This window comes from Geotrypetes seraphini, chromosome 1, assembly GCF_902459505.1.
Source record: "Geotrypetes seraphini chromosome 1, aGeoSer1.1, whole genome shotgun sequence".
Classification (NCBI taxonomy): Eukaryota; Metazoa; Chordata; class Amphibia; order Gymnophiona; family Dermophiidae; genus Geotrypetes; species Geotrypetes seraphini.
Genome location: NC_047084.1, coordinates 145,669,146 through 145,695,745, shown reverse-complemented (window position 1 = coordinate 145,695,745; position 26,600 = coordinate 145,669,146). Strand labels below are relative to the sequence as shown.

General features: G+C 45.1%; 1 protein-coding gene across 1 annotated transcript; it reads right to left on the bottom strand.

Annotated features, from left to right (window-relative positions):
- Nucleotides 1–187: 187 nt before the first annotated feature.
- MGST2 (microsomal glutathione S-transferase 2) lies at nt 188–26,600 on the bottom strand. The gene is made up of 5 exons (XM_033929259.1): nt 26,479–26,600; nt 17,287–17,386; nt 14,217–14,287; nt 9,287–9,368; nt 188–374 (listed from the first exon to the last, which is right to left on the bottom strand). Exons 1-5 carry the CDS (start codon nt 26,540–26,542, stop codon nt 242–244), a joined length of 450 nt encoding a protein of 149 aa, XP_033785150.1. The 5' UTR covers nt 26,543–26,600; the 3' UTR covers nt 188–241.

Below are 26,600 nucleotides of genomic sequence, written 5' to 3'. Positions count from 1 at the left end.
CTTAGGGTTCTAGAATCTTGTTGCTCTTTGGGATTCCAGAATCTTGCTATTCTTTGGGATTCTGTATGGAATATTGCTAATCCTTGGGTTTTGGCCAGGTACTAGGGACCTGGATTTGCCACCATGAGAACGGGCTACTGGGCTTGATGGACCATTGGTCCGACCCAGTAAGGCTCTTCTTGTGTTCTTATTCAATGTTTATTCTTAATTGGGGGGGGTTTGGGGGGATGAGCTTTTGTCCTTAGAACAATTGGCGTATTTTCTCCAGCAGGTCAAAATCCAAGTATTCATCAAGAGCACGATTAGTAATGCCGGCTGTACCCAGGATCATCAAACAAAACAGAGCCGCCAAGCTTGAGTAGAAACCTGGAAGCCTGTGGAAAGAACACAGAGAAACACTTCCTTATTAAACAGCGATGATCCTCTTCGGCCTTTTCTGAAAATATGGCACATATTAAAGGATTCTTATGCTCTGGTATCCCCCTGTCCCCATGAGCTCTGTCCCTGTCCCATACCTGCGAGCTCTGTCTTTTATTTGCACAAAACTCCAAACACTTTCAAATCATACATGTTCGAGGCTTGTGAGGTTAAGGCAGAAATGGGACAGGGCTATTGAGATCCCGTGTCATGCTCTTAAGACAGTTGCAACTCTCCTTCTTTCATAAGCTACTGTCACCAACTATGAAGAGAACTTCCCGCAGGCAGGAAGCATCAACAAGCAGGATATTTTTGTCCCGTTAAGTGTGGAAGTCTCCTTCCTAAAGATCACGGTGACCAGTCAAAAGTGCACGCCGACAATCCCGCGGCGACATGTGCGCGCAGGACCCATCCGTGCCGCCGCTTCCGCCATTCCCGTTTACGCTCTGAGGGGGGTATGTAGGGGGAACCCCCAACCACACTTACAAGTACTTGTGCTCCCGTTGGGAGGGGGGGGGCAACCCCTCACTACTCTGAAAACTCCCGAACACCGAAAAAGGGAAGGAGAACGGGGGGTTTCAGTGTACTGGGGGGGTTCCCACCACAACAGAAGCGCGAGCACAACTAAGTGTAGTGGGGGGGGGTTCTCCCCCCCCACACACCCCTCGGAGCGCTAACGGGAACGTATTCTAGTCACCTGGGATACATTGAGGATCGCCACAAAATTCAATAAAAGCAACTACCGTATTTGCCGGCGTATAAGACGACTTTTCAGTACCTTAAAATCCTCCCCAAAGTCGGGGGTCGTCTTATACGCCGGGTACTGTTTACAGGCCCTTACTTTACATGCCCTAACATCTCCTTCCTTACCTCCTTACGGTGCTTACGGTACTAGTAAACCTGCCGGGACATCAGCGGGGCCATGGCGGGACATCAGTGTGACAAGGGTGCCAGCTCCTTCATCCTGCGCAGCGGGAAGCAGCGGCGCTCTGGCCCCACCCCTTTTCTCTTGACTACGTCTCTCGCACATGCGGCCGTGTGTGGAGTCTAGCCCTTAAGGAAGTTGCGGGGGCGAACAGGAGGCTTTTGAAGGCTTTTAAAGGGAAACTGTCATGCCAGCAAACTTGCTAGGGACTTGCCCGCCACTTGCTCTCTCCCTCTATGTGTTATCTTCCTTCTATCGTTGACGGTTTCAGTTTGGTTAACAGTTTAGAAAACAAATAGCATGGCAGCTCCCATGGGTTTATTGTTCTATTCAGCTTTAGTGAATTAATTAAAATTGTTGAAATAAATTCTGATGTTCTTTTAAGTTTTATTTGTTGTGCAGAAGGTGTGCGGAAGAAGGGGTCGTCTTATATGGCGAGTATATAACAAACTCTATATTTTAACTGTAAAAGTTGGGGGGTCGTCTTATACGCCCAGTCGTCTTATACGCCGGCAAATACGGTACTTATTCAGTCTCATCTCACCATAATATACCTGTTTTATTTTATCCCAAAGCTTCGCGCTTAGAACACAACAGGCCCAATATTCAGCGGGAGTGGCTTCAAAATTTATCTCGGACATGACGAGGCTTATAGTTAACCTCCATCCCCACCCACCCCCCCGATATTCAGCCGGTGGCGGTCGGCATTTTTTTTTTTAAACGCTTAGCTTCGCCAGCCAGATTAGCCCCCGATATTTAGTGCCAGGCAATGTTCAGCCACTGGCCCTGAATTTTAGGGACTAAATTTGGCGGGGATGGCTCCTGGACCCTCTGTAGATCCTGGCCAATATTTAGCCAGATCCCACAAGTTATGCAGCCCCCAGCTGACCTTTAAAGCCCCTCAATCCCTTCACGGTCTCATAAAAATTGCCGCTGCTGGGTCAGACCAGTGGTCCATTGTGCCCAGCAGTCCGCTCACGCAGCGGCCCTTTGGTCAAAGACCAGCGCCCTAACTGAGACTCCAAAACATCCCTCTCCCCCTAGCCCACGGGAATCAAAGGCCCTCTCCTCCCGCTCTGAATGAGCCCCAACCCCTAACTTCCCTGAGGGCCTAAGTAGGCCCCCCTGGGCCTACCTGATATTAGAGAATGACACAGGGAAAAAACTTGTCCCCAGTCCCACGAGCTCAGTCCCTGTCCCTGCCCCGTAAGCTCGGTGCCCACCCCGTCCCCGCAAGCTCAGTCCCTGCACTGATTGCCGTACATGAAGAAGGACATGGTACTACTCAAAAGGCTCCAGAGAAGAGCAACTAAAATGGTTAAGGGGGCTGGAGGAGTTGCCGTACAGTGAGAGATTAGAGAAACTGTGCCTCTTTTCCCTTGAAAAGAGGAGACTGAGAGGGGACATGATCGAATCATTCAAGGTACTGAATGGAATAGACTTAGTAGATAAAGACAGGCTGTTCACCCTCTCCAAGGTAGGGAGAACGAGAGGGACTGTTTTCTTACTCTTTGTGACTGTACAACACTGAGTGCATCTGGCAGCGCTATAGAAATAATTAATAGCAGAAGTAGTATTAATAGTGCTCCAATTTGCACGCCATTTATAGAATAGCGCATAGATCCAGTCTCCATGCTAACCTTTGAACGCGAGGATTTACACCAACTGAAACCTGGTGTAAATCCTGGCATGTAAGTTAGGCACGGATGCCCGGTATTCAGTAATAATGCACGCCTCTTTAGAGAATGCCCCCAACCCTCCCCTTTTGAGTTACGTGCTATATAACACTTGTGCACGGATCTTTATAGAATTGCATGTGTGCCTCACTAAGGGCTAATCCAAATTGTTGTCAATTAATGCCAATAATTGAGTGTTACCACCCAACTATTGGCACTGATTGGCTCGTTGTACACGCATCTCAGAAGAGCACAGAATTTGGTTCAAAGACAAAATCGCGCCGACAACTGAGCGCAAGGTTGGCGGCGCGCCAAAGAAAAGCACTATTTTAAAGGGTTCCGACGGGGGGTGTTGGTGGGGAACCCCCCTATTTTACTTAACAGACATCGCGCTGGCGTTGTGGGGGGTTTGGGGGGTTGTAACCCCCCTCATTAGACTTGAAACCGAACTTTATGCCTGTTTTTTAGGGAAAAAGTTCAATTTTAAGTATAATGTGGGGGGTTACAACCCCCCAAACCCCCCACAATGCTAGCGCAATGTCTGTTAAGTAAAGTGGGGGGGTTCCCCCCACACACCCCGTCGGAGCCCTTTAAAATAGTGCTTTTCTTTGGCGCGCCGTCAACCTTGCGCTCATTTGATTGCGCTCAGTTGTCGGCGCGCCGTTGTCTTGCGCGATTTAGTCCCGTCACCCACAATTTTGCATGCGTACATTTGGGCACCATTTATGTGAAAATCATTTTTACTGAGCGCAAGAACCGCAGCAATCAGTGATACAAGCAATCAGATCACCACGAGAAGCAGCACACTGGCTCAAACATTTTGTAATGAAACCAACCCCAACCCAACCAAACCATAGAAACATAGAATATGACGGCAGAAAAAAGGGCCTTCGGCCCAACAAGTCTGCCTACACAAGAACCCTCCCCCCTAAGCACTTCCTCGAATTGAACCCACATGTTTATCCCATCTTTTCTTAAAATCGAGCATGTTGCCGGCCTCAATACCTGAAGTAGAAGATCATTCCAACGATCAGCCACCCTTTCGGTGAAGAAATACTTCCTAATGTCACCATGAAATCTCCCACCCTTGACTTTTAACGGAAGCCCTCTTGTTATCGTAGGTCCTGTAAGGAAAAAGATGTCTTCTTCCATCTCAATACGGTCAGTAACATATTTGAACATCTCTATCATGTCTCCCCTCTCTCTGCGTTCCTCAAGAGAGCATAGCTGCAACTTATCTAGATGTTCTTCATATGAGAGATTCTTGAGTCCTGAGACCATCCTAGTGGCCATTCGCTGAACCGACTCCATTCTCAGCACATCCTTGTGATAATGTGGCCTCCAAAATTGAACACAATATTCCAGATGAGGTCTCACCATGGACCTTTATAGCGGCATTACAACTTCGGGCTTTCGGCTGACAAAACTTCTACGGATGCAACCCAGCATTTTGGCAGTCTTCATATCTTCACTAATGATTACTCTCAGGTCCCGTTCTGCAACAGTTCTTGTTAAGGTCTCACCATTCAGGGTGTAAATTCTGCAGGGGTTTCCACTACCAAGGTGCATAACCTTACATTTTTTGTCATTAAAACTCAGCTGCCATCAAAAGGAAAAAGAAGACTTAACTAAGGAGACAAAAAAAAAAGTCTACTTCTCACAGCCGGAGAAAAGGAATTCCAAAACGCACACCATATGCGTGTAAACTTCTTCCTGGATGGAAAGTCCAAATTCCAGATCTGCTTGCACTCCATTTTCAGAAGAGTAGTCATATGCTGTCTCCACTGGTGAATTGAAGGGCCCTGCAGGACCATCCATAAGAGAAGAATACACTTCTCCCTCCGTATTCGCGGTTTCAGCAATCGTGGTTTCGATTATTCACAGTTTTTAGCTTGCGTCAGCTTTCATAGAAAAATCGCTGATTCCAAGCATTTACAGAAAAAAATCGCCGGTTCCCAGCGCTTTCTTCACCGTGTTTTCCCTCTCCTTCTAGTGCAGGCCAGGTCTCCCACCATGTTATTCATGGTTTCACCATATTCACAATGGTTTTTAATAGGAAACCGTGAATAACATGAAAAAGTTATTTGCGGTTCTGTTAATCCCCTATCACAGCGAATATGGAGGGAGAAGTGTAGTCTTTTTCCCCCATGAGTATTGCCCGTTGAAAAAAGCAGTATACCCGACTGGAGTAGGAGATTGCAGAAAAGGCATCAAAGACTTCACACCACACTTCCAAAGAGAAGAAAGGGCTGTAAGCAAAGAGTTCCAAAATCTAGTGTTTGGGCACCATTTATAGAATCTGGGGGACAGTGCGCTATGACCATTAATACAGGTGATATTAAGTACACAGTCTTTCTCTATTTCTGTGAATAACATTATCCTCCTCCCTGTCTGTCTTCATTGGCTCCTCGTCCATTTCCAAATACAGTTTAAACTCCTCTTGCTGACTTACAAGTGCATTCGCTCTGAAGCCCCCCAATATCTCTCTTCACTTATCTCCCCCGATGCTCCTCCTTATCTGTACCCTTCTCTTCCACTGCCAACTCCAGACTCCGTCCCTTCTTTCTTGCAGCACCGTATGCCTGGAACAGGCCGCCTGAATCAATACGTCGTGCTCCATCCCTGGCAGTGTTCAAATCCAAGCTAAAGGCCTATTTTTTCTGGAACCGCTTTCAACTCTTAACTCCCACTCATTGCTGTCAGAATCATAGACCCACTATAACCTCCCCACCCCTGAAATGTCCTGTCTAAATTAGATTGCAAGCTCTTCTGAGCAGGGACTGTCTATTGTATGTTAAAATGTACAGCACTGCATACGCCTTTTCAGCACTATAGAAATAATAAGTTCAGTGGTTCAAATCGTATAACAAAGAAACTCAAACTAAAAGAGAGAAAAAAAAGGAAAAGACAGGAAAAATGATCTATAAAACAACAGCAGATGATTAATCAAAAGAATCTTCTAAATAAATAATTTTCTAAGGTCTTTTGAAAAGAAAGGCAAGAAAGAGATGATCGAAGCTCAAAGGGCAGAAAAAGTCAAGACTATGGTGTGATAAAGAACAGAGTTCTTCAATATTTGTTTGCACTTAATCTCTGAGAAGATGGAAAAATTCAAAGAAATGGGTCTCTAGATCCTGAAATGCTGCATGGTAAAGGAAAAGTAAGCAGACCCAGCAGGTATTGTGGGGTAGTAACATAGTAGATGACGGCAGATAAAGACCCGAATGGTCCATCCAGTCTGCCCAACCTGATTCAATTTAAATTTTTTCATTTTTTCTTCTTAGCTATTTCTGGGCAAGAATCCAAAGCTCTATCCGGTACTGTGCTTGGATTCCTACTGCCGAAATCTCCGTTAAAACCTACTCCATCCCATCTAAATCCTCCCAGCCATTGAAGCCCTCCCCAGCCCATCCTCCCCCAAATGGCCATACACAGACACAGACCGTGCAAGTCTGCCCAGTACTGGCCTTAGTTCAATATTTAATATTGTTTTCTGATTCTAGATCCTCTGTGTAGAACCATTAAGAATCTTATGTTTAAATGTGTTTTATTAAAATTTCAAACATGTGCAAGCAATGGAAACAAGAAAATACAGCAATATTCTCAAATATGTGCACAATACAGACCCTTCCCCCCATCAGCCTCCCCCCCTCCCCATCCCTGTGTATAAAAAGCATTTCAAGAGCACATAAAGCAAAAACACAGTCAAAAGTTCATTAATCTGCTTCTTGCATGAGGAGTAAGATCTATCCAAAAATGTTCCCAAATCTGACAGATGCGACGGCCAGGTCTCGTGTCGAGATCTCCAAAGTGCCTGCGTTCTAGAGAGGCCTGTACAATCATCAACGATCTCCATTGGCTATAAGACGGCAGATCACTGGACAACCGGTTAGTCAAAATGGCCTTCTTGCCAAGGATCATCACTCCAGCCACAAAAACTGTCAGTCCTTTGGGCTTAGGGGTTGTTATGTTGAAGTATCCAAAAAATGCTCGCGGTGCTGGAGTCCACCGTCGGCCCCATAAAGAAATGGTATATTGTCCTAAGCGCAGCCAAAACTGAAGAATGTGGGGACAGGACCAAGGCATGTGACCCAATGAGGCATGAGACAATTATGAACTGGAGTAATACCCATCCGGTAAGCACACATGAGCGATATTTAGAGATGTAATCAATCTTCAGATGGAGCTCCCAATGTTGAACATTGGAGGACACCTTCCCAGTGGCATACCAAGGGGGGGGGCGGTCCACCCCGGGTGCACGGTCCAAGTGGGTGCACAGCCGGCCGGATCCGGAACCTCTCGCCCTGTTCCAAACGGCACCTCAGCGCAGCTGCCATATTTAGAGCAGAGTCGGTAGCTGCGCTGAAGTGAACGAAGGTCCCGCGATGGCTGCGCCGTCTACCGCCTCTGTTCCGGAAGAGGTAAGTGAAGTCGAGGGGGGGTGGACCGGCAGCTGCAGTCATCACGGGATCTTGCCACAACTAACTGCGTCTGCCGGCCCAGCCCCCTCCAACGTCACTTATCTCTTCCATCCGGAGCAGAAGCAGTCATCGTGGGACCTTTGGGATGGAGAAAGAAAGAAGCATAGTAGGGTGGTGAAAGGAGGTCAGGGTGGAATGGAAGGGTGTGGAGGGTGAGAAAGGGGGTCAGGGTGGTATGGAAGGGTGTGGAGGATGACAAAGGGGGGTCAGGGTAGTATGGAATCATGGTGAAGGGTGACAAAGGGGGGTCAGGGTCGTATAGAATCATGGTGAAGGGTGACAAAGGGGGTCAGGGTGGTATAGAAGGGTATGGAGGGTGACAAAGGGGTCAGGGTGGTATGGAATCATGGTGAAGGGTGACAAAGGGGAGGTCAGGGTGGTATGAAATCATGGTGAAGGGTGACAAAGGGGGGTCGGTGGTATGGAATAATGCTGAAGGGTGACAAAGGGGGGTCAGGGTGGTATGGAATCATGGTGAAGGGTGACAAAGGGGGTCAGGGTGGTATAGAAAGGTGTGGAGGGTGACAAAGGGGGGTCAGGGTGGTATGGAATCATGGTGAAGGGTGAGAACGAGGGTCAGGGTGGTATGGAAGCATGGTGGAGGGAGAGAAAGGGGCAGATGCTGATGGAATTGCAGGGAAAGAGACATAAGGGGGACGGATACTGCATGGAATTGGGTTGGAGGGAGAGAAAGGGGACAGATGCTGATGGAAGTGGGGGGAAGGGAGAGGAGAGAGTGAAATGCCAGACCATGTGGGTGTGGGAAAGGAAAGGGAAGAAGAGGAGAAGAGAGATGCCAGACCATTGGAGGAGGGAAGGGAGGAAGATGGATGCCAGACTAATGGGGCTGAAGGGAGAAATGATAGGGGGATGCATAAAGTTTCTAGAACGAGAATAGAAAGAGAGAAGATGCCATATAGAAGGGACAGAGAGAGGGTAGACAGTGGATGAAAGGAAGAGAGTAACAAAAAGATGAGGAAAGCAGAAACCAGAGAAGACAAGGTAGAAATAAAATTCTATTTATTTATATATTTTTTGCTTTAGGGGAGATGCATCGTTGTTTCTGTGATGTTGCATTGTATGCAGAGTCCAGCTTCTTGGTGCTTCAGTTTAACCTTTGTCTACGTATTTTTATTCTATTTCCCCATTTACAAAACTGTAGAGCATTTTTTAGCATTGGCATCTGAGCTGTTACCACAGTGGCTAAAAACCACACTACAGTTTTGTAAAAGGGGGAGGAGTTAATTTGTGATTACATACTAGGCGATTACATACTGTGCTCTGTGTGTTCGAAAGACATGGTTTTCTGTTAGGATTGACCATGTAGGATTGATCTGTACTTGTTTAGCTTGTTTAGTTTTACAATGGGTTTATTGATGTACTGCTCACTGCAGTATGTAAGATGCTGCCTTTTCCTAGGTACTCATGTGTGACGTGTGGCTTGTTACTAAAAATCATGTTTTTCATACAGATGGGGGGGGTCAAAAAATGATGGGCCCCGGGTGTCACATATGCTAGGTACGCCACTGCACCTTCCTCAGGTTTTTTTTAACGCTCACTGTAGTTGTGGGGCGGTCAGAGAGACCATTAAGCATCTTAAACACAATACAAGCTAATTTTATAAGAAAGTGTGGAGCCAATGAAGCGAAATCAAGACAGGTGAAACTCTATTAAATTTTATCAAATGAAATAAAAGTTTAGCAGCCGTGTTCTGAAGTAGTTGAAGTTTAGAAAGCAACTTAACCGAAAGGGAAGAGTAAAGAAATCAACGCAAGGCAAAGCCTTACCTGCCTTTTGCAGAATCTACATAGCCACGGAAGTACACGTGACGGGCATACATGTAACACAAACCAATGATGGCGGCTAGTTCTGGAAAAAAAAAAAAGAAGAAGAAAAGCTGGTGAGCAATTGTCAGACCTGCTGGACCACTTTATTGTGCAAGTGATCATGGGATGTCACAAAGGGACAGTCACAATATTTTTTTATTTATAAATTTAATACATTTAATAATATCAGATGATATCAAAGAAAACGGTTTCACAAAATGAATACTTATATGATACAATACACAACAAAACAATCCTTTTTAAGCCCACAATCTGGAGAGACACATTACCATTTTTTACTATAATTTTTTAAAGGAAATCAAAGAAATGGGTTGAATTCATATGAATCCTAATCATTCCTACTATGGAAATCCCAGCATCAACTTTAACTGATTTAAACTCTCCCGTGTCTGGAGCATCATTGAGCCCCCTCGAAAGGACACCCCCTCTTCATCCAATATCTGGTGTTAGTGGGAATGTAACCCCCACTATTTCTACTGATGTTGTGGTACCATCTACTCAGACGAATAAATTGGTTTTCACTGAAATACCCAAATCACTTGATTTTACAAGTGTAGTAGATGAGCAACCACAAGCAGTGGAAAAACAAGATATTACCTTTAAAGATTTGTGGTTAGGTATCACTAGAGTTGAAGGGTTTCTTAGAGAATCAATGAAACAAACTTTGGACTATTCACATTCTGTAGTTCAAAAATTTGAGAATGTGGACTCTAATTTAAGTTGTTTGGATAAGGGACAGTCACAATATTAAAAGGTTCATGAGACATTTAAAGAAGGTGTTATTCCAGAGTTTCTCAATGCATCCCTTGGGAATCCCAAGCCAATCTGATTTTCAAGATATCCTCAATGAATATGCATGAGATATATTTGCATACATTGGAGCTAGTGCAGGCAAATATCTCTCATGCGTATTCATTGTAGATATCTTGAAAACCAGACTGGCTTAGGGTTCCCCCAAGGACTGGGAGCATTGAGATCAAGCATCAGATTACTGCGTCTCAATGGCCACGAATTTGGACTTGGAGGATGAGATGTACGGCGTCGGCATCTATGAGACAAACATGGGGTTTTTTTTTATTACATAGATTATTTTGGACCCCAGTTCGTTTACAGAAATTAGATAGTTCAAAATCTAATAGATGCTGGCATTGTCATCTTGAAGCTGGGACTTTGGATCATTTACTATTTTATCGTCCCTCGATACTTAAATTTTGGAGATCCATTTGGGATCAAGTGAACAAAGTATTAGAAAACCCAGTGGCATTGACGAATGATACCATCCTATTTGGTACGTTAATAAGGGCTAAAAGCCAAATTTCTTCCCAAAATAACAAACTTCTCTATATAATGACATGGGTTGCCATACAACTCATTTTGAGGAATTGGAAGAACTGGGATAGATTAAATTACATTTCTGGTGGGAATCTCTCTGTTATACTTTTAAAATGGAACGTTCCATGGCCGTACAACAGGGATGGTATAAGAAATTTATGGATGTTTGGGAACCATTGACTAAGTTCTGTAAGGAATGATAATTGATTTTATTTAATCGACCCTTAAGCATATACATCCAGGATGGGTGGGAGGGGGGAGGGTTTTGCATTGGAATTTCATTCGGGGAATATATGGAGGTTTTCCTGTAGGTATGTACTTTTTCTGATTTTTTGGTGGGGGGGTGGGGGGGGAAATAATTGTACATTAATTACATTACATTACAGATTTCTATTCCGCCATTACCTTTCGGTTCAAAGCAGATTACAAAAAAAGTTGTGGAGGGAGGATTACAAAGTTAGAACAGAGATCGTTTCCAAGAAAGGGTTAGGTAGGATCAGGGGTTAGGAAGAGGGTAGTAAGAGGGAGGTATTCATGGTCTATTAATGTCTATAAATTTAATGTGCATTTCGTGTAAACTTATGTACAGTCATACCTTGGTTTGCGAGTATAATTCGTTCCGGAAGCATGCTTGTAATCCAAAGCACTCGTATATCAAAGCGAATTTCCCCATAAGAAATAATGGAAACTCGCTTTGATAGGTTCCCCCCCCCCCCGAGGCCAGCAGCGCTGCTCCTCCCCCACGAGAACCGGCATTGCTCCCCCTGAAGGCCCCCTACGATCCACAACCCCCTGCCGCCATCGGGCACCCCCCCTGCCGCCATCGGGTACCCCCCCCGCCGCCATCGGGCACCCCCCCCTACCGCGACCTGAGGTCCTCCCAACCCACCCGAACCCTCTTCTTACTTTTCTGTAGCCTCCACAGCGGCACCGGCACCAGCATGTCCTGTGCGTGGTGCCGGTGCCTGAAGATCTGCTTCCTATGCTGGGCCTTGAGAGTTCACGTTCGACGTGAGAGTTCACGTTCGACGTGAACTCTCAGGCCTTGAGCATGCGCACATGCTCAAGGCCCAGCACAGGAAGCAGATCTTCAGGCACCGGCACCACGCACAGGACATGCTGGTGCCGGTACCGCTGCAGAGGCTACAGCAAAGTTCGGGTGGGTTGGGGGGACCTCAGGTTGCGGCAGGGGGGTGCCCGATGGCGGCGGGGGGATGCCCGATGGTGGCAGGGGGTACGGATCGCGGGGGGAGGGTGCCGGTTCGCGGGGGGGGGCGCTCGCAAATCAAAGCGCGCTCGGTTTCCAAGGCGCCGATTTTGCGAATGTTTTGCTCGTCTTGCAAAACACTCGCAAACCGGTACACTCGTAAACCAAGGTACCACTGTAATGGAAACTCAGACGATTCGTTCCACAACCCAAAAACATTAATGCAAAATACTATACGTGTTTGTAGTGTAAGACCTTGCTGGTTTAGAACAGTCACTACCCTCCTGCAGCGTCAGAGAAAGAGAGTGAGAACCACCATCGGCTCAGTTGTTATGATATGACGCGTGTTCTGTATACTGTATGTACTCGTAATGCAAGACTTTGCTCATTTAGAACAGTCACGACACTCTTGTAGTGTCAGAGAGAGAAGAACCATCGGCTCAGTTGTGATGTGTATATACTGTAAGTACTTGTATTGCAAGACCTGGCTTGTATATCAAGTTAAAATTTAATAAAATGTTTTGCTTGTCTTGCAAGTCACTTGCAATCCAAGGTTTTACTGTATATTGAAATTGTTTGTTTGCACTATAGTAGTTTGAAAATTTAATAAATATTTACAAAGGACTGGGCTGAGAAACCCTGCATTATATTGTTATACTGAAAATTGCAGATATTGACATAAAGCTAAATTATCTAGCTGCTAAGAGTCTGGCCTATAAATAGATCTACTTTTTGGGGATCCATCTGATACTTGTTCTGCTAGATCTCTCAAAACATTTTTAGCTCTGGCACACTAAACGGAGCAAACGTTTTTTGTGGCACATTATAATTGGAAAATTGTAAAGTGGACCACTTGTTGTGTATATAATGTGATTTAAATCAAGGGAAAAAAGACCTCAAAATACCCCTTGAATGCAATCAATAAGTCACAAACTTTTCGGGGTTGGGTATCATCATTGGTCAAAAACCCTTGAATATATATTTTTATTTTTAATTGAATTTTAATCTTTTTTAATACTTTCGTAATAAATTCTTAAATAAATAATGCATGCAGTCAGAATGAGTGGCAGTTCTATAACGATGAGCAACATTGAAATCCAACTGGCAAACTTATAAGCCCTATTATTACCCTTGAAGAAGCCCTTTGGTGCGAAACGGACTGGGCCTCCGTCGGGTGATTAAGATAAGTGCTTTCACAGTTTTTTCATTTAGCCAGAAGAAAATGATATAAATTGGAAATATACACTTGCTGGTCATTTAACGCTCATCAATGAGAACGAAGAAATAGTAAAAATTGATTTACAATCACATTATTTATTTAAGAATTTATTACGAAAGTATTAAAAAAGATTAAAATTCAATTAAAAATAAAAATATATATTCAAGGGTTTTTGACCAATGATGATACCCAACCCCGAAAAGTTTGTGACTTATTGATTGCATTCAAGGGGTATTTTGAGGTCTTTTTCTCCCTTGATTTAAATCACATTATATACACAACAAGTGGTCCACTTTACAATTTTATAATTTACCTTTTGGACACTTTATTTTGTTTTCAATTGTTCTATTCAGTTCACATTATAATTGGAAGCCAACCCCCTTTTACAAAACCATGCAAGAGGTTTTTAGCGCTGGCCGGTGTGTTGAATGCTCTGCTCTGCTCCGACGCTCATAGGATAGTTTAGCTCTGGAACACGTTGCCAGAGGTGGTGGTCAAAAGCGGATAGCTCCACGGGGCGGAGAATGGCCTTGTCCCTGTACCCACGTCGACCAGGTTTATTTTCATCCCCGTTTCGGCGGGCTACCTGTGGCTAGCCGCGGTTAACAGTCACCATGTCAAGCATCAACATCTTAAACTTAATTCTATATTGTATCGGCAACCAATTAAAATTTTTAATACAAAGGAGTTACATGACCCCTAATATGTAAACTACCTAATAACCAAATGGCGGTATTTTGCTAAATTTGGAAACATTTCAATTGCCCTGCCGTCATCCCTGTGTAAACTATATTACCATAACCTATGCTCTTGCTTGCACTATGCCAGTAATTTTTTGTAATTTAATTTAAAAATATATACATATATGGTCCTTTTTCTTAGATATTTCTGGGCCATAAATCCAGAGCTCTACCCAATAGTGTGCTTAGGTTCTGTCTACTGGAGTCTCCGTCAACGTTCACTCCAGCCCATCTTAACCATCCCAGCCATATAAGCCCTCCCCAGCCCGTCCTCAACTGAAGGCTGCCCAGTAGTGGCCCTAGTTCCTTCAATATATAACTTCGCTAACTCTTCTAGTTACTTGTCCTCTCCAAAGCAGCCACGTTACATACCTTGATTGAAAAAAGAACCAGCCGTCCAGAGAAAAACCAAGAACAGTGGGTAGAATTCCACGCAGTTTTGTCTGCAAGAAAAGTTTAGTTGATTATGTAGCTGGATAAAGAACACGTACTTATGCTGCTCTTTAAACACCCCATTTCTTTTTGAAACTGTAATATATATGATGGATTTCAAGTCAACATTATGCAGGCCTTAATGGTTCTGGGGAAATGTGGATCAGCTGCAGGCTATGATACAAGTACGAATTATCCACATATGTTGGAGTGCATACCTAGGTCCAGTGGCATATTCATCCCGAAAACCCGACTGGCTGGTGATCCTCCAGGACAGGGTTGGGGACCACTGTGTTACAGGCTGACGTACATAATATACAGTTCACAGGTTGCAATTCGCCGTAGTGGCAGTGCAAGGTTTTTCAGTACAAGTTTTTATCCTCACACAACACGTATCGAGGATCTTATAGCAATAAACGTTTCTTTATATCTTTTCTCTAAGATTTCAGGTGCTATCAGAGGGGTCTTTACCATTTGAAATGGGGTCTATTGTGTTTCTCTCCTTCCTATTCCTAAACAACAGACCTGTTGACAAGATACCTTTCGTAACCAAAATTTTAGAAGAGTTAGTGAATAAGCAGCTTTCAAGGTTCATTGATCGATTTTCCTGTCTATATGACTAAATTAAAAAAATAAAATCATTCCCCCTACCGTTGTTGTCTCCCTCCCTCCATGCTGTGCCTTGCCTTCTGGCCTGTTCCCGCCTGGCCGTTTCATGCCGCCCTGGTGTTATCTTCGGGCCGGCTCCCTCTTCCTCAGTGCTGTAGTGCACAAAGCCATGGCCAGCGGCTCCTCGCGCATCCCGCACCTCATCTGGAAGCCTTCCCTCTGACGTTGTGATGTCAGAGAGAATGCTTCCGGTTCAGGCGCAGGACGCGAGTAGGAGCCTCTGCCTCTTGCTTTGTGCACTTCAGCACTGAGGAAGAGGGAGAAGACAACACCGTATCAATCGCACTGTGGACTGGCGTGAACCACACGTGCCAGCCCTGTGGACTGGCAGGAAATTTCTGTGGACCGGCACTGTTCGAGAGTTTTCAGTGTCATGGGCCCTAGGCTGTGGAATGCACTTCCTGATGCAATGCGTCAGATTCCTGTTTCTTCCCTTTCGAAAAGCTCTCAAATAATTTTTCTTTCAGGAAGCTTTTGCTGTTTTATGTGTAGTAAAAATGCACTGATGATATTCAGAATAATTTTATTTCTGTGCTTTTTTTTGTAATCCGCAGAGATGTTTGCGATTTGTGGAATATAAGTGTTTTAAATAAATAAAGTTAAGCTCTGGAATGTGTTGCCAGAAGATGTACTAAGAGCAGTTAATGTAGCTGGTTTTAAAAAAAGTTTGGACAAATTCCTGGAGGAAAAGTTCATAGTCTACTGTTGAGACAGACATGGGAAGGTAGCATGGAATGCTGCTACTATTGTGTTTTAGCCAGGTACTTCTGCCTTCGATTGGCCTCCGCGAAGATACTGGGCTAGATGGACCATTGGTCTGACCCAGTAAGGCTATTCGTGTGTTGTCATGGACTTGCAGTGGTATACCATGGGTGGGCCTGGGTTTAGGTTTGCCAGATTTTCCAATTGGAAAATCTGAACCCCCTAGACCCGCCCTCAGACCCGCCCAGTTCCACTCATCCCCACCCTGTAACACCATAATCCCGCCCCCCAGCCCCGCCCCCCACACGCAGACTTCCTCCCTGCCTGACACGATTTAAGGAGGCTTTTCAAAATCCAGACAAAGTGCCGGGTTTTGAAAAGCTGTCCAGACCCCTGGACATGTCCGAGGAAATCCGTACATCTGGTAACCCTACCTGGGTGGGCCAAGGGACACCCACTTTGGCCTTCGACCCACCCAACATGTGGCTGGTGGGGATCCCAAAGCCTCACCAGCTAAAAACTCCTGAAATCTCTCCTGCCTTAGAGAGCCGACTGATACATGCTGCTCATACAGGCCCCACAGCCTTCCGCCATTCTCCACCTATGTGGAAACAGGAAGTTGCATCAGCAAGAAGGTTGTGGGGCTGGCACAAGCTGTCTTAGCACCCCAGCTTTGGAACAATTTACCAATCTATCTACGTGGAGAAACCTCATTAGAAAAATTCAAAAGCACATTAAAATGCACATTAAAGACGGATTTGAGTCATAGATAGGATAATTCATCTATCATTAATCCCAGGCTTAAATACCTAATTTTAACTAGACCTTATGTATAGGTCACAACCTCCCCTATCCTCTTTTTGGGCTTAGCCATATTTTTAAAACATTCTTCATCCCCTCCTGATGTTATTTTTTCCCTAAATACTTTCTTCCCTTTTGTATCGCTAATTACTTGTGTACATACATTGTATGTTTATGTTTACAAATTGTTTTATTTTGTCTCCCAATTTTAAATTGTCATACGCATTGAAGTATTTGATATTGCGTGTACAACAGACTTTTAATAAACGTGAAACTTGAAACTTATCAGTCATGTTGTTCGCTACCGGCAAAGATCGGCTAATCTAAAAGGTATGCAGTGGTTGGCTTGAGAAACCAGAACACCAGAGGGCACTCACCCGGGCGGATTAGGAGCAACTTGCCCGGGTAGAATAGGGGCAGCTTGAAACCTCCAGAGTGCCGGGGGTGGGGGCCAGATTGCCTGGGTGAGTAAGGGATGACCTGAGACACCGGAGTGCCAGAGGCGAGAGCTGGATCGTTTGGGCGGGAGAGGGAGAGATCTGCCCAACTGACTTGGGTCCAAGTCCACCCAAAATTAGGTGTCTGGCTACGGTATGTCTCTGTAGGAGCGTTACATTAACAAGAAATAACTGCAGTAGGTGTAAATATAACCTTTCAACTGAAAGATTTAACTCTTGGCAGGGGGGAGAGACCTTTGCAAACACAGTAATGAGTAGGTTAAGAGTAGCGTCTCTCCATGGATCCTAAATTAGTCTCACAGGATATTCCAAGCTTACTCATCTGGTCCATCAAACTCATCTATTCCTATCTTCACTAATGTCCATTTCCCTGAACTTACTGTGCACGAAATACTCTCTCGAATTCTGCTGGCCCATTCACTGCAGGGGGGGTGATATTGTGCTTTATTCTGGAACGTCCCACCATTTTTGCATAATAACCTACAACAAAAGTGCAGAGAAAAGACTGTTAAAATCTACCAGATTTGAGGGCTTCTATGTATACATGCACTTAGATCACTGTTGAATATAGACAGCGGCAAAATGACATGTTAATCAAAACTATGTAATTTAAAAAGAGATAATCCACAGAGAATGTATTAAGCATAGAAACATGATATTGGGCACAGTGATGGAGTATTTAGGAAATAGTAGGTTTTTCTTAACAGTCCTTCATAGGGCCTTGGGTGTCTGAGCCAATCAGGACCTTAGGCCCCTCCCCATGCATCCCAGGATTCACTAGGAAGGGGAAGGCCTGCCATTTTGGATTGATGGGCCTGTGAGCAAGAGGGACTGGGCATTCCTCCTGTTATCATCCAGATTTGAGGTATGGGGGAGGTTTGGGGGGGTGGATCAGGGGGGCTGAGTGGCATCTGGTGGCAGGAGGGAATGGGCATCCCTCCTGCCAATTTTTGTTAACGTGGGGAATGGGAGGGGTCGGTTCAGGGGGGATCAGTTCGGCAAGTGGGGTGTTCATGGTGGCAGGAGGGAGTGGGCATCCCTCCTGCCAATTTTTGTTAACATGGGGAACGGGAGGGGTCGGTTCGGGTGGGGTGTCCTGGTGGTGGTGGGGATCAGTTCGGCAGGGGGGGTATTCACGGTGGCAGGAGGGAATGGGCATCCCTCCTGCTTCTATTTTGTTACCGGAGGTCATCTTGGGGACCATCGTCAGGGAGGGGGCGACTCACAAAATCTGTGCCATTAAAAAAAAAAAAAATTCCTGAACAGCTGAGTGGCAGGAGGCTGCTTTGGGGCTTCCCCTGCCGCTCAGCTGTTCGGGCTTCCCCAAATAGACTCTGCGCATGTGTCAATGTCGCTCTCACAGCAACTGATCAGACGGGATTACAGTGAACCTCTGCACAAATCATTTGCATGCAAACTTGTTGAAATATTGGTTGCTGTTTCAAAATTGACCCAAAAATCAGCCCTCAGTGACCCGCATGGTCATAGCGATCGTGTTTTGTGCATCTAGCCCCCTGTCAGCCCAAAAAACCCATGCAACGGATGAGGAACCACATAGCCCAACTGTGCACATGTGGGACAAGGGCCACTGCTACAGGGCAGGGCAAGGGAAGGCCCTCAGAGGGTGAAAGATCTGACAGGGATAATGGAGGGGTAAAGACCACTCCCCTTCCCTCCCAATCCTTCAGTTTCTATGGTTGCCCATGGTTGAAATCCAGCCCTGACAAGACTGGCCCTGCACACAACAATCTAATCTAATGTAATCTATTCATGGCATTTATTACCCATTTAATCAGCAATATGGCAACGATCTTTATAAAAGGAAAGTTTAAAAAAAACCACAAAAAAACAACACGAGACAGAGAAAGTTTCAAGTTTTATTTTGGCTTGATATACCAAGAAGACATCAGACGGTTTACAAAAATAATGATTGGGGGAAGAAAATATGTGAAAAGAGAGGGGGTAAGGGAGCAAAGGTCAGAATGACGAGAAGCTACAGTAATTGATAGAAAAGATTGAAGGAAGAGAGAAGGTCATGTAAGTGGAATGGTAAAGGAGATTACGTACTTACCCTGGTAAGCTCTTTTCCAGTAGGTAGGTGAGACATCCTAGACACCCAACCAGTTTGAGCTCTTTATGCTTCTCCAAGTTGTTTCTTAGATACCTGTCAGCCCCTGTGGGCTGGGGAGAATTTCTAGATATGTTCCATTTGGGAGGAGGGGGTGGAGTGGTTTCTCAGCTTATTTTAAGCCAGCGTTGGCATTTCATTTTACCGTTGGTTGAATTCATGAGCAGAACAGTTGGTTTGAGCCTGTTGCTACAGGTGCCTCTACTTCACATGTATTCGGTGCTTGGGTACTAACTGTAGAGGGCGCTAAACTGATCAGTGAAGCACTATAGAGGCAGAGTGAAAAATCCGGAGTGGATTCCTTCTGCAACCATGCGACTAAAGAGAAATAACCCTACACTCTAGAACAGGGGTCTCAAAGTCCCTCCTTGAGGGCCGCAATCCGGTCGGGTTTTCAGGATTTCCCCAATGAATATGCATGAGATCTATGTGCATGTACTGCTTTCAATGCATATTCATTGGGGAAATCCTGAAAACCTGACTGGATTGCGGCCCTCAAGGAGGGACTTTGAGATCCCTGCTCTAGAATGTCTCACCTATTGCACCGGAAAGAGGCTTGTTGTATGCATTATTAAAGAGGAAGTTTTATAGTGTGACTTTAAATTTATGTAAAGAGGATTCATGTCGTAAGGAAATTCTTCTTCACCCAGAGAGTGGTAGAAAACTGGAACGCTCTTCCGGAGTCTGTTATAGGGGAAAACACCTTCCGGGGTTTCAAGGCAAAGTTGGACAAGTTCATGCTAAACTGGTGAGACTGGACTCATTTGGAGCACTGGTCTTGACCTAGGGGCCGCCGCGTGAGCAGACTGCTGGGCAGGATGGACCACTGGTCTGACGTTCTTATGTATATGAGAAGGCAAAGCATTACAGAGGGAGTAGGGTTACCAGCCATCCGGACTTCCTTTTCGAAGACATGTCCAGGGGTCCAGATGGCTTTTCAAAACCCAGCACTTTGTCTTGGGTTTTGGAAAAGCTTCCTGTCAAAATTGCATGGGGAGAAGGCATTCGCGTATACTCAGACGCAACGCGGTGACATCACGTGCACACGTCATTGTGTCGAATCCGCACATGCGCGGATGCTGTCTGGGGCGGGGCTGGGGGGCATGGCAACCCTAAGAAGGAGGGTCCTGTAACTGAAAATATAGTGCATTGTGTTCTATCGTAGGTAATTTGTTAAATGTTTGGGATGACCAGGAGATTCTGCTGAAAGGAGTGAAGGAATCAAGAGAGACTTTATGGGATGATCAGACGATCCAGATAGAGGGGGGTATAGAAACATAGAAAATGAATGCAGAAAAGGGCTATAGCCTATCAAGTCTGCCCATCCAACTTACCCACCCCTCTAGGTTTACTTTCCTAGAGATCCCACTCCTAACGACCCAACTCTTAACTCTACCCTCTTAGGAATCCCACTGGGCATCCCATTTACTCTTAAAATCTGGCACGCTGTTGGCCTCGATTACCTGTTTCGGAAGCTCGTTCCAATGATCAACCACTCTTTCGGTGAAGAAATACTTCCTGGTGTCGCCATGAAATTTCCTGCCCCTGATTTTGAGCGGTATGAGATTGATGAATTTTGAAGACTAGAAGAAGTATTTTACAGCTGTTTCCCTGAAGTCCGGTAGGGTGAGGGACCTTGCTCCGCCCACCTCGGCACGCCAGACGCTGTGGCTTGTCTTTCAAGCACAGCGCCTAAGGGCGCGCTGCCATTCGGCACACTGCCTCGCATGGCAACTTTGATATCCGACTGCAAATGACTACTCCGGTAGGACTTCGTCCAATTAACTATTGCTATGTCCTTCCTTTGAGTAATAAGTAAGGTTTCTCTGAAGACTGAGTTTAGGACTCCCCAGCCTGATATGCTCTTTCACTGCATTGATTTATGATACGATTTTATTATCTTATCATATATTTATGCTGTTTTCTGCTGGCTCTAATTCTTGAGCTCTTTTTTTTTAAGTGAGATGATCACTCTTTTAATAATAATAATTATTTATTTATTTCTTATACCGCCCTACCGCAAAGTTCTAGGCGGTTTACATACGTTAATAACTTTATACAAACAATGATTAAAAATACAGTACTCTAAATAGTACTAAAATTATACAATAAAAATACTGAAATTATGCTATAAAATTCTAAAATTATACAGTAAAATAAGATACAATTTGCTAAAATACAGTGAAAAACCTCGAGAACCTTCTGGCTTTAAGATCAATATACTATTTGCCTGTGAGTATTCTGGAACATCAGTTTATAAATTTATCAAATAGATCCTTTTTTAGTAATTTCCTAAAGGACATATAAGAGTAAGCCTGGGAAATAGTAGTACTTAGCCATTGGTCCATTTTACCTGCCTGTTATCATTGTTATATTTACCTAACCCGTTTTAATATGGATTTCATATACTGGGTCGTTTGGTTGCTTCTCTGTTCAAATGTTAGTACCGTACATTCGGTGGGCTTACTTCCTCTAGATTCTCTAGAGTTAACCCTAACAGATTGTTCCTGTCTGGGTCAGACAATCCATGCTATTTTGGGTAACAGAAAACTTTTTCATAAGAAAATAATTTATCCTAGAAATTTAATAGTTTTGAAGCCCACTTTGCCAGATAACGACGACTCAAAAAGTCCTTTATTGTGATGCCAGATCTGTCTGCAATAAACAGCAGATCATTAAGGACTTGATAACCGATTTAGACCCAGGTTTAATGTGTACCACGGAATCGTGGATTTCCCACGATGATACTTTTACTCAAAATGTTATTTGTCCCCAGGGCTTTAAGAGTCTATTGTCTTTTAGAAATAATAAAGGGGTGGTGGATTAGCTTTGATTTTTAAATCATTTTTCAGTGTTCAATTACTTGAAAAGGCTAGTAGCCCAGAACAGTGGCATACCTAGCATATGTGACACCCGAGGCCCATCATTTTTTGACACCACCCTATCTATATGAAAAATATGATTTTTAGTAACAATCCACATATCGTACAACAAGAGTGTACCTAGGAAAAGGCAGCATCTTAAACACTGCAGTGAGCACTAGAACACCAACACATACATTGTAAAACTAAACAAACCAGATCCTGCAGTCAATTGATCCTGTACAGTCAATGCTATCAGAAAGTCCTTTCATACACACAGGCAGATACACCCTTGCCCAATGTGGAATAATCACAAACTAAAAATAGAAATATGTAGACAAAAGTTAAACTGAACTACCAAGAAACCAGACTCTGCATACAATGCAACACCACAACACCACAAAAACAGTAATACATGTCCTCTAATACTGTGCAAAATATAAAGACAGTAGATGTAAATTTGAAAAAACTGATATATAACAATCACCACTTTACAAATTAACAAATAAAAATAAAACAAATAACGAGAAATAAGAAAATACCATTTTATTGGATTAATCCCCGTAAGCTCGGTCTCCATCCCCACAAACCACCTGATTCCATCCACACAAACCTTGAATTGTTTTATATTGAACTTATTATATTAAAGTATAAAAAGAAACAATATTCTGTACAATTGTCAATTTATAAATCAGCGTCTTCTCCCCACTCTCTCTTCCCCATTTCCCATCAGCGTCCTCAGCCCACTCTCTCTCCTTCAGCGCATGCACATAAAAACAAGCAAGTAATTTTATATCATTTTCATTCTATTCATTCATAGAAATTAAAGTCTACATAATGCCAGTCACATATCAAAACATGATTTTACAAAAATAATTCCCTGCAGTCAAGCCTGCAAGGATTACTAAATGTCTTTCAGCAGCTCCCATCCCTCCCTCCCCCTTACCTTCATGGCCAAGTCAAAATGATCTACCAACAATAAAATTTTAAAAACGCAAAGCACACTGTACGCAGAGAAAATGTTAATTATCATTTATATTCCGCGGGTTTTCAAAGAGGTCAAGGCAGATGACTTTATGCAATGTCACCTCAGTAACAACTATACAAAAATAGACAAATATACCCCCTCCCTTTTTACTAAATCACGATAGCGTTTTTTAGCACATGGAGCTGTGCTGAATGCCCCATGCTGCTCTCGCCGCTCATAGGCTCCCTGCGCTAAAAATTGCTATTGCGGTTTAGTAAAAGGGGCCCATAATGCAAAATATAGACAGCATATATAAATTCTCAAAACAGACACATTTTGATCACTAAATTGAAAATAAAATCATTTTTCCTACCTTTGTTTGGTAATTTCATCAGTCTCTGGTTGCACTTTATTCTTCTGACTGTGCATCCAATATTTCTTCCCTTCTTTCAGCCTCCTGTATGCTTCTTCTCCTCCAGACCTCATTCCCTCCCCCAACTTTTTCTTTGTTTCATCCTGTCCCCTTCTTTCTTTCTCTCTCCATGCCCCCTTTCTTTCTGTATGTCTGTCTTTCTCTCTCTCTCTGTGCCCCATTTCTTTCTTTCTTTCACCCTTCCCCCTTCTTTCATTCTCTCTCCATGCCCTCTTTCTTTCTCTATGTCTGTCTTTCTCTCTCTCTCCCCATGCCCCATATTTTTCTTTCTTTCACCCTGCCCCCTTTCTTTCTTTCTGGATCCCTGTCCCCCCCCCCCTCTTTCTTTCTTTCTGGCTCCCTGTCTCCCCCCCTTTCTTTCTTTCTCCCTGCCCTCCCCCATGCCACTGCCATTGGGAAACATACTACTGCCACCACCGCTGGGGAAAGGCTGCCACTGTCCATCGGAAACAGGCCGGCGCCAAGTCGCCCTGCTTCTTTTCCAGCGGGCCAACCAACTCTCGCTGCCTGCCGTCAATTCTAACATCGGAGAGGGCGTTCGGGGCCAGCCAGGCAGCGATTGGCTGGCCCAGAACGTCCTCTCCGACATCAGAATTGATGTCGGACGGCTAGAGTTGGTCAGCTCGCGAGGAAGAGAAGCAGGGAGGGAGAACTCGGCACCGGCTTCTTTCTGATGACGGCAATGGCAGCCTTTCCCCGGTGGCAGCCTATTCTCCGGTGAGTGGCCAGCTGTGCACCCCCTTGGGCCGTGCACTTGGGGCGGACCACCCCCCCTCCCCCCCATTGGTACGCCACTGGCCCAGAATTAGAGTTTTTGTTTGCATCTGTTAAGGACAGGGCAGGATTAATTCGTCGAGGGCCCCTAGGCACACAAGTACACTGGGCCCCCTGGCCCACCCCACCATGCGCCCAGGTGGAAACAGGAAGCAGCTTGCTTGTCTTACTTTCCGTCGATGGGGGGGATGCGTTGCCGATCAGGGTGGGGCCCGTGTTGGAGAACATTCTGGGCTTCTTTTATTAAGGTGCACTAGTGTTTTTCGCGCACGCAGCGGATTATATACCGCCAGACCATACCAGTTCTAGGCAACAAGAGAAACTGCCTAGAACTGGAAGCAGAGAAAATAGTATAAAATGAAATGCAAGGAAGATATTTTATACCTGAAAATGTGGAATAAAAGGCATTATGCCCCATCCCCTCTACTCTTTCAACCCGTGGTGTAGTAAGGGGGGTGGGGGCATCTCCGCTCCCCCCCCATGCCATGCTCGCACCCTCCCTTCCCCAACCCCTCTTTAAAACCTTGGCCAGCATGAGCAACAACTCTAGTCTGCTTCTTGTGCCAGCCTGGTTCCCTCTGAAATCACATGCTGGTGAAGATTTAAAAGCGTTTGGTGGTGGGATGGGAGTGAGTGAGTGTGGCATAGGGGTATGGAAGGAGCAGGGGGTTTGGCACGGAAAGTGCGGGGGGGGTTGGCGTGGAAGGAGTGGGAGGGACAGAGAGGAGGGCGTGGGGGAAGCCACCGCTCTGGGCACCTCCTATCCTTGCTACGCCACCCCTGCGACCCAACAAAGAGGTAATATGTATGGCATAATGCTCCAGTACGGTGCGGCCTAGACAGGACACCCCCTTTGTCCACCCTATGTGAGCTTCTGTCAGTGACCCACATGGAGCTGCACATTGTAACCAAGATTTCGTATTAATACAAGCGCAGTAACTAGCTGCTACTTATCTGAAGAAATGTAACCGCTCTATAATCAGGAGACAGAGTAAAATTACACCACCAAGAATTGCAGATAGGCGTTTTATAAAAATTTTAAATAAAAAAAAATTGTATTGCCACTATCGTGTTTCCCCGAAAATAAGCTGACAGTTTCCATTCCCTCCTTCCCATCCTTTGTGCAGCAGGACCCTTGAGAGAGCACCCCCTCCTCCCCCCCCAAGCACCTGCACATGCCACGCAGCCAAATCCTCATCCTTCCCTCCCTCCCATCGGAACCTGGCCGCGAGTCCTACTAAGCTCCCTAAGCAGTGTCAGGCCGGCAGCACTCTTAACAGGCTGCTTCAGCCTTGTCCAGCCCGTGAATTCACTCTGCTGACGCTGCTTAGGGAGCTAAGTAGGGCTCACGGCAAGGTTCCAATGGGAGGGATGGAAGGATGGGGATTCGGCTGCATGGTGGGTGCTCGGGCGGGGGGGAGTGCTTGCTCAAGGGTCCTGCTGCACGAGGGATGGGAGGGAAGGGAAGAAAGATGCTGCACATGTGGAAGAGAGAAAGGAAAGAGGAAGAATTGGGGTGAAGGAGAGGAAGGAAGAGATGATCATGTACATACCCCGAAAGTAAGACCTAGTGCCTTTTTTGGGCCTAAAATTAATATGACACTGTCTTATTTTTGGGGAAACACGGTATTCCAGAGCACCAACTTTCCCCGAGGAACCCCAGGATTTAAGGGATGTGGCATTTTCATATTTTAATAATAATAATAATAACAACAGCTTATATACCGCAATACCGTGAAGTTCTATGTGGTTTACAAAGATTAAGCAAAGGTACAAATTGATTGACTTTAAGAGGGGAGGAAGAAAGGAAATCCATTTTTGAGGAGAGAGTGATCAATAGAACAAGTTAATCGCTATAGAGGGGAGAGAGAAGAGAGGATCAGTTGTCTAGATACTTTAGGAACAGGTGTGTTTTCAGACGTTTCCTAAATTCCTCATAAGTAGTGGGCCAAAGCAATTGTTCTAGGTCTTTACCCCATGATGCTGCTTGGTGCGAGAGAAGATGTTCATGGTGTTTTTTCAGTTTACAACCTCTCACTGGGGGGGGAAATGAAGTTGGAATGTGAGCTTCTCTTGTGTCTGTTTGAGAATTTCTGTTGCCAAAGGGGCTGCTCAGGAAATGGCAGAGCCTGACAGATCTCTAACCGCTTCACGGTGGAAACAGGGAAAGAGAAAGTTGTGTCTGAACAAGGAAGCAACCCCCATCCCTTCTGCAGGTTCCTGAATAACTAGAAGGGCAGATTGTGCAGGAGCCCGAGGCCCTGGAATCCGTCTCACTTGGGTGAACTAATGAGAGTTAATCTGCGCACACACACACACACACCTCCGTTGAAATCCCTGCTCTGCCCTTTAAGGACTTCAAGAGAGACACTTTACAGAAGGCAAAAGAGACGAGCAATGCCCTCATACCTTGCTGGCAGGCCGAAAGGAAGGAAACCACAGCGAGAAGCAGAGGAGGAGAGTTGGCGGCCATGCTCACCACAGTTTGTGCCTGTCCTGCACTGCTGGGCAGAATGCCAGGAGTGAAAGGA

What these genes read in the sequence shown, in the direction of transcription:
- MGST2 (XM_033929259.1), bottom strand. Translation starts at nt 26,542, where the DNA reads ATGGCCGCCAACTCTCCTCCTCTGCTTCTCGCTGTGGTTTCCTTCCTT. An exon ending in CCTTTCGGCCTGCCAGCAAG is followed by an intron (nt 17,387 to 26,478) that starts GTATGAGGGCAT and finishes CTTTTGTTGTAG; the next exon opens with GTTATTATGCAAAAATGGTG. An exon ending in GTAGATTCTGCAAAAGGCAG is followed by an intron (nt 375 to 9,286) that starts GTAAGGCTTTGC and finishes TTCTTTCCACAG; the next exon opens with GCTTCCAGGTTTCTACTCAA.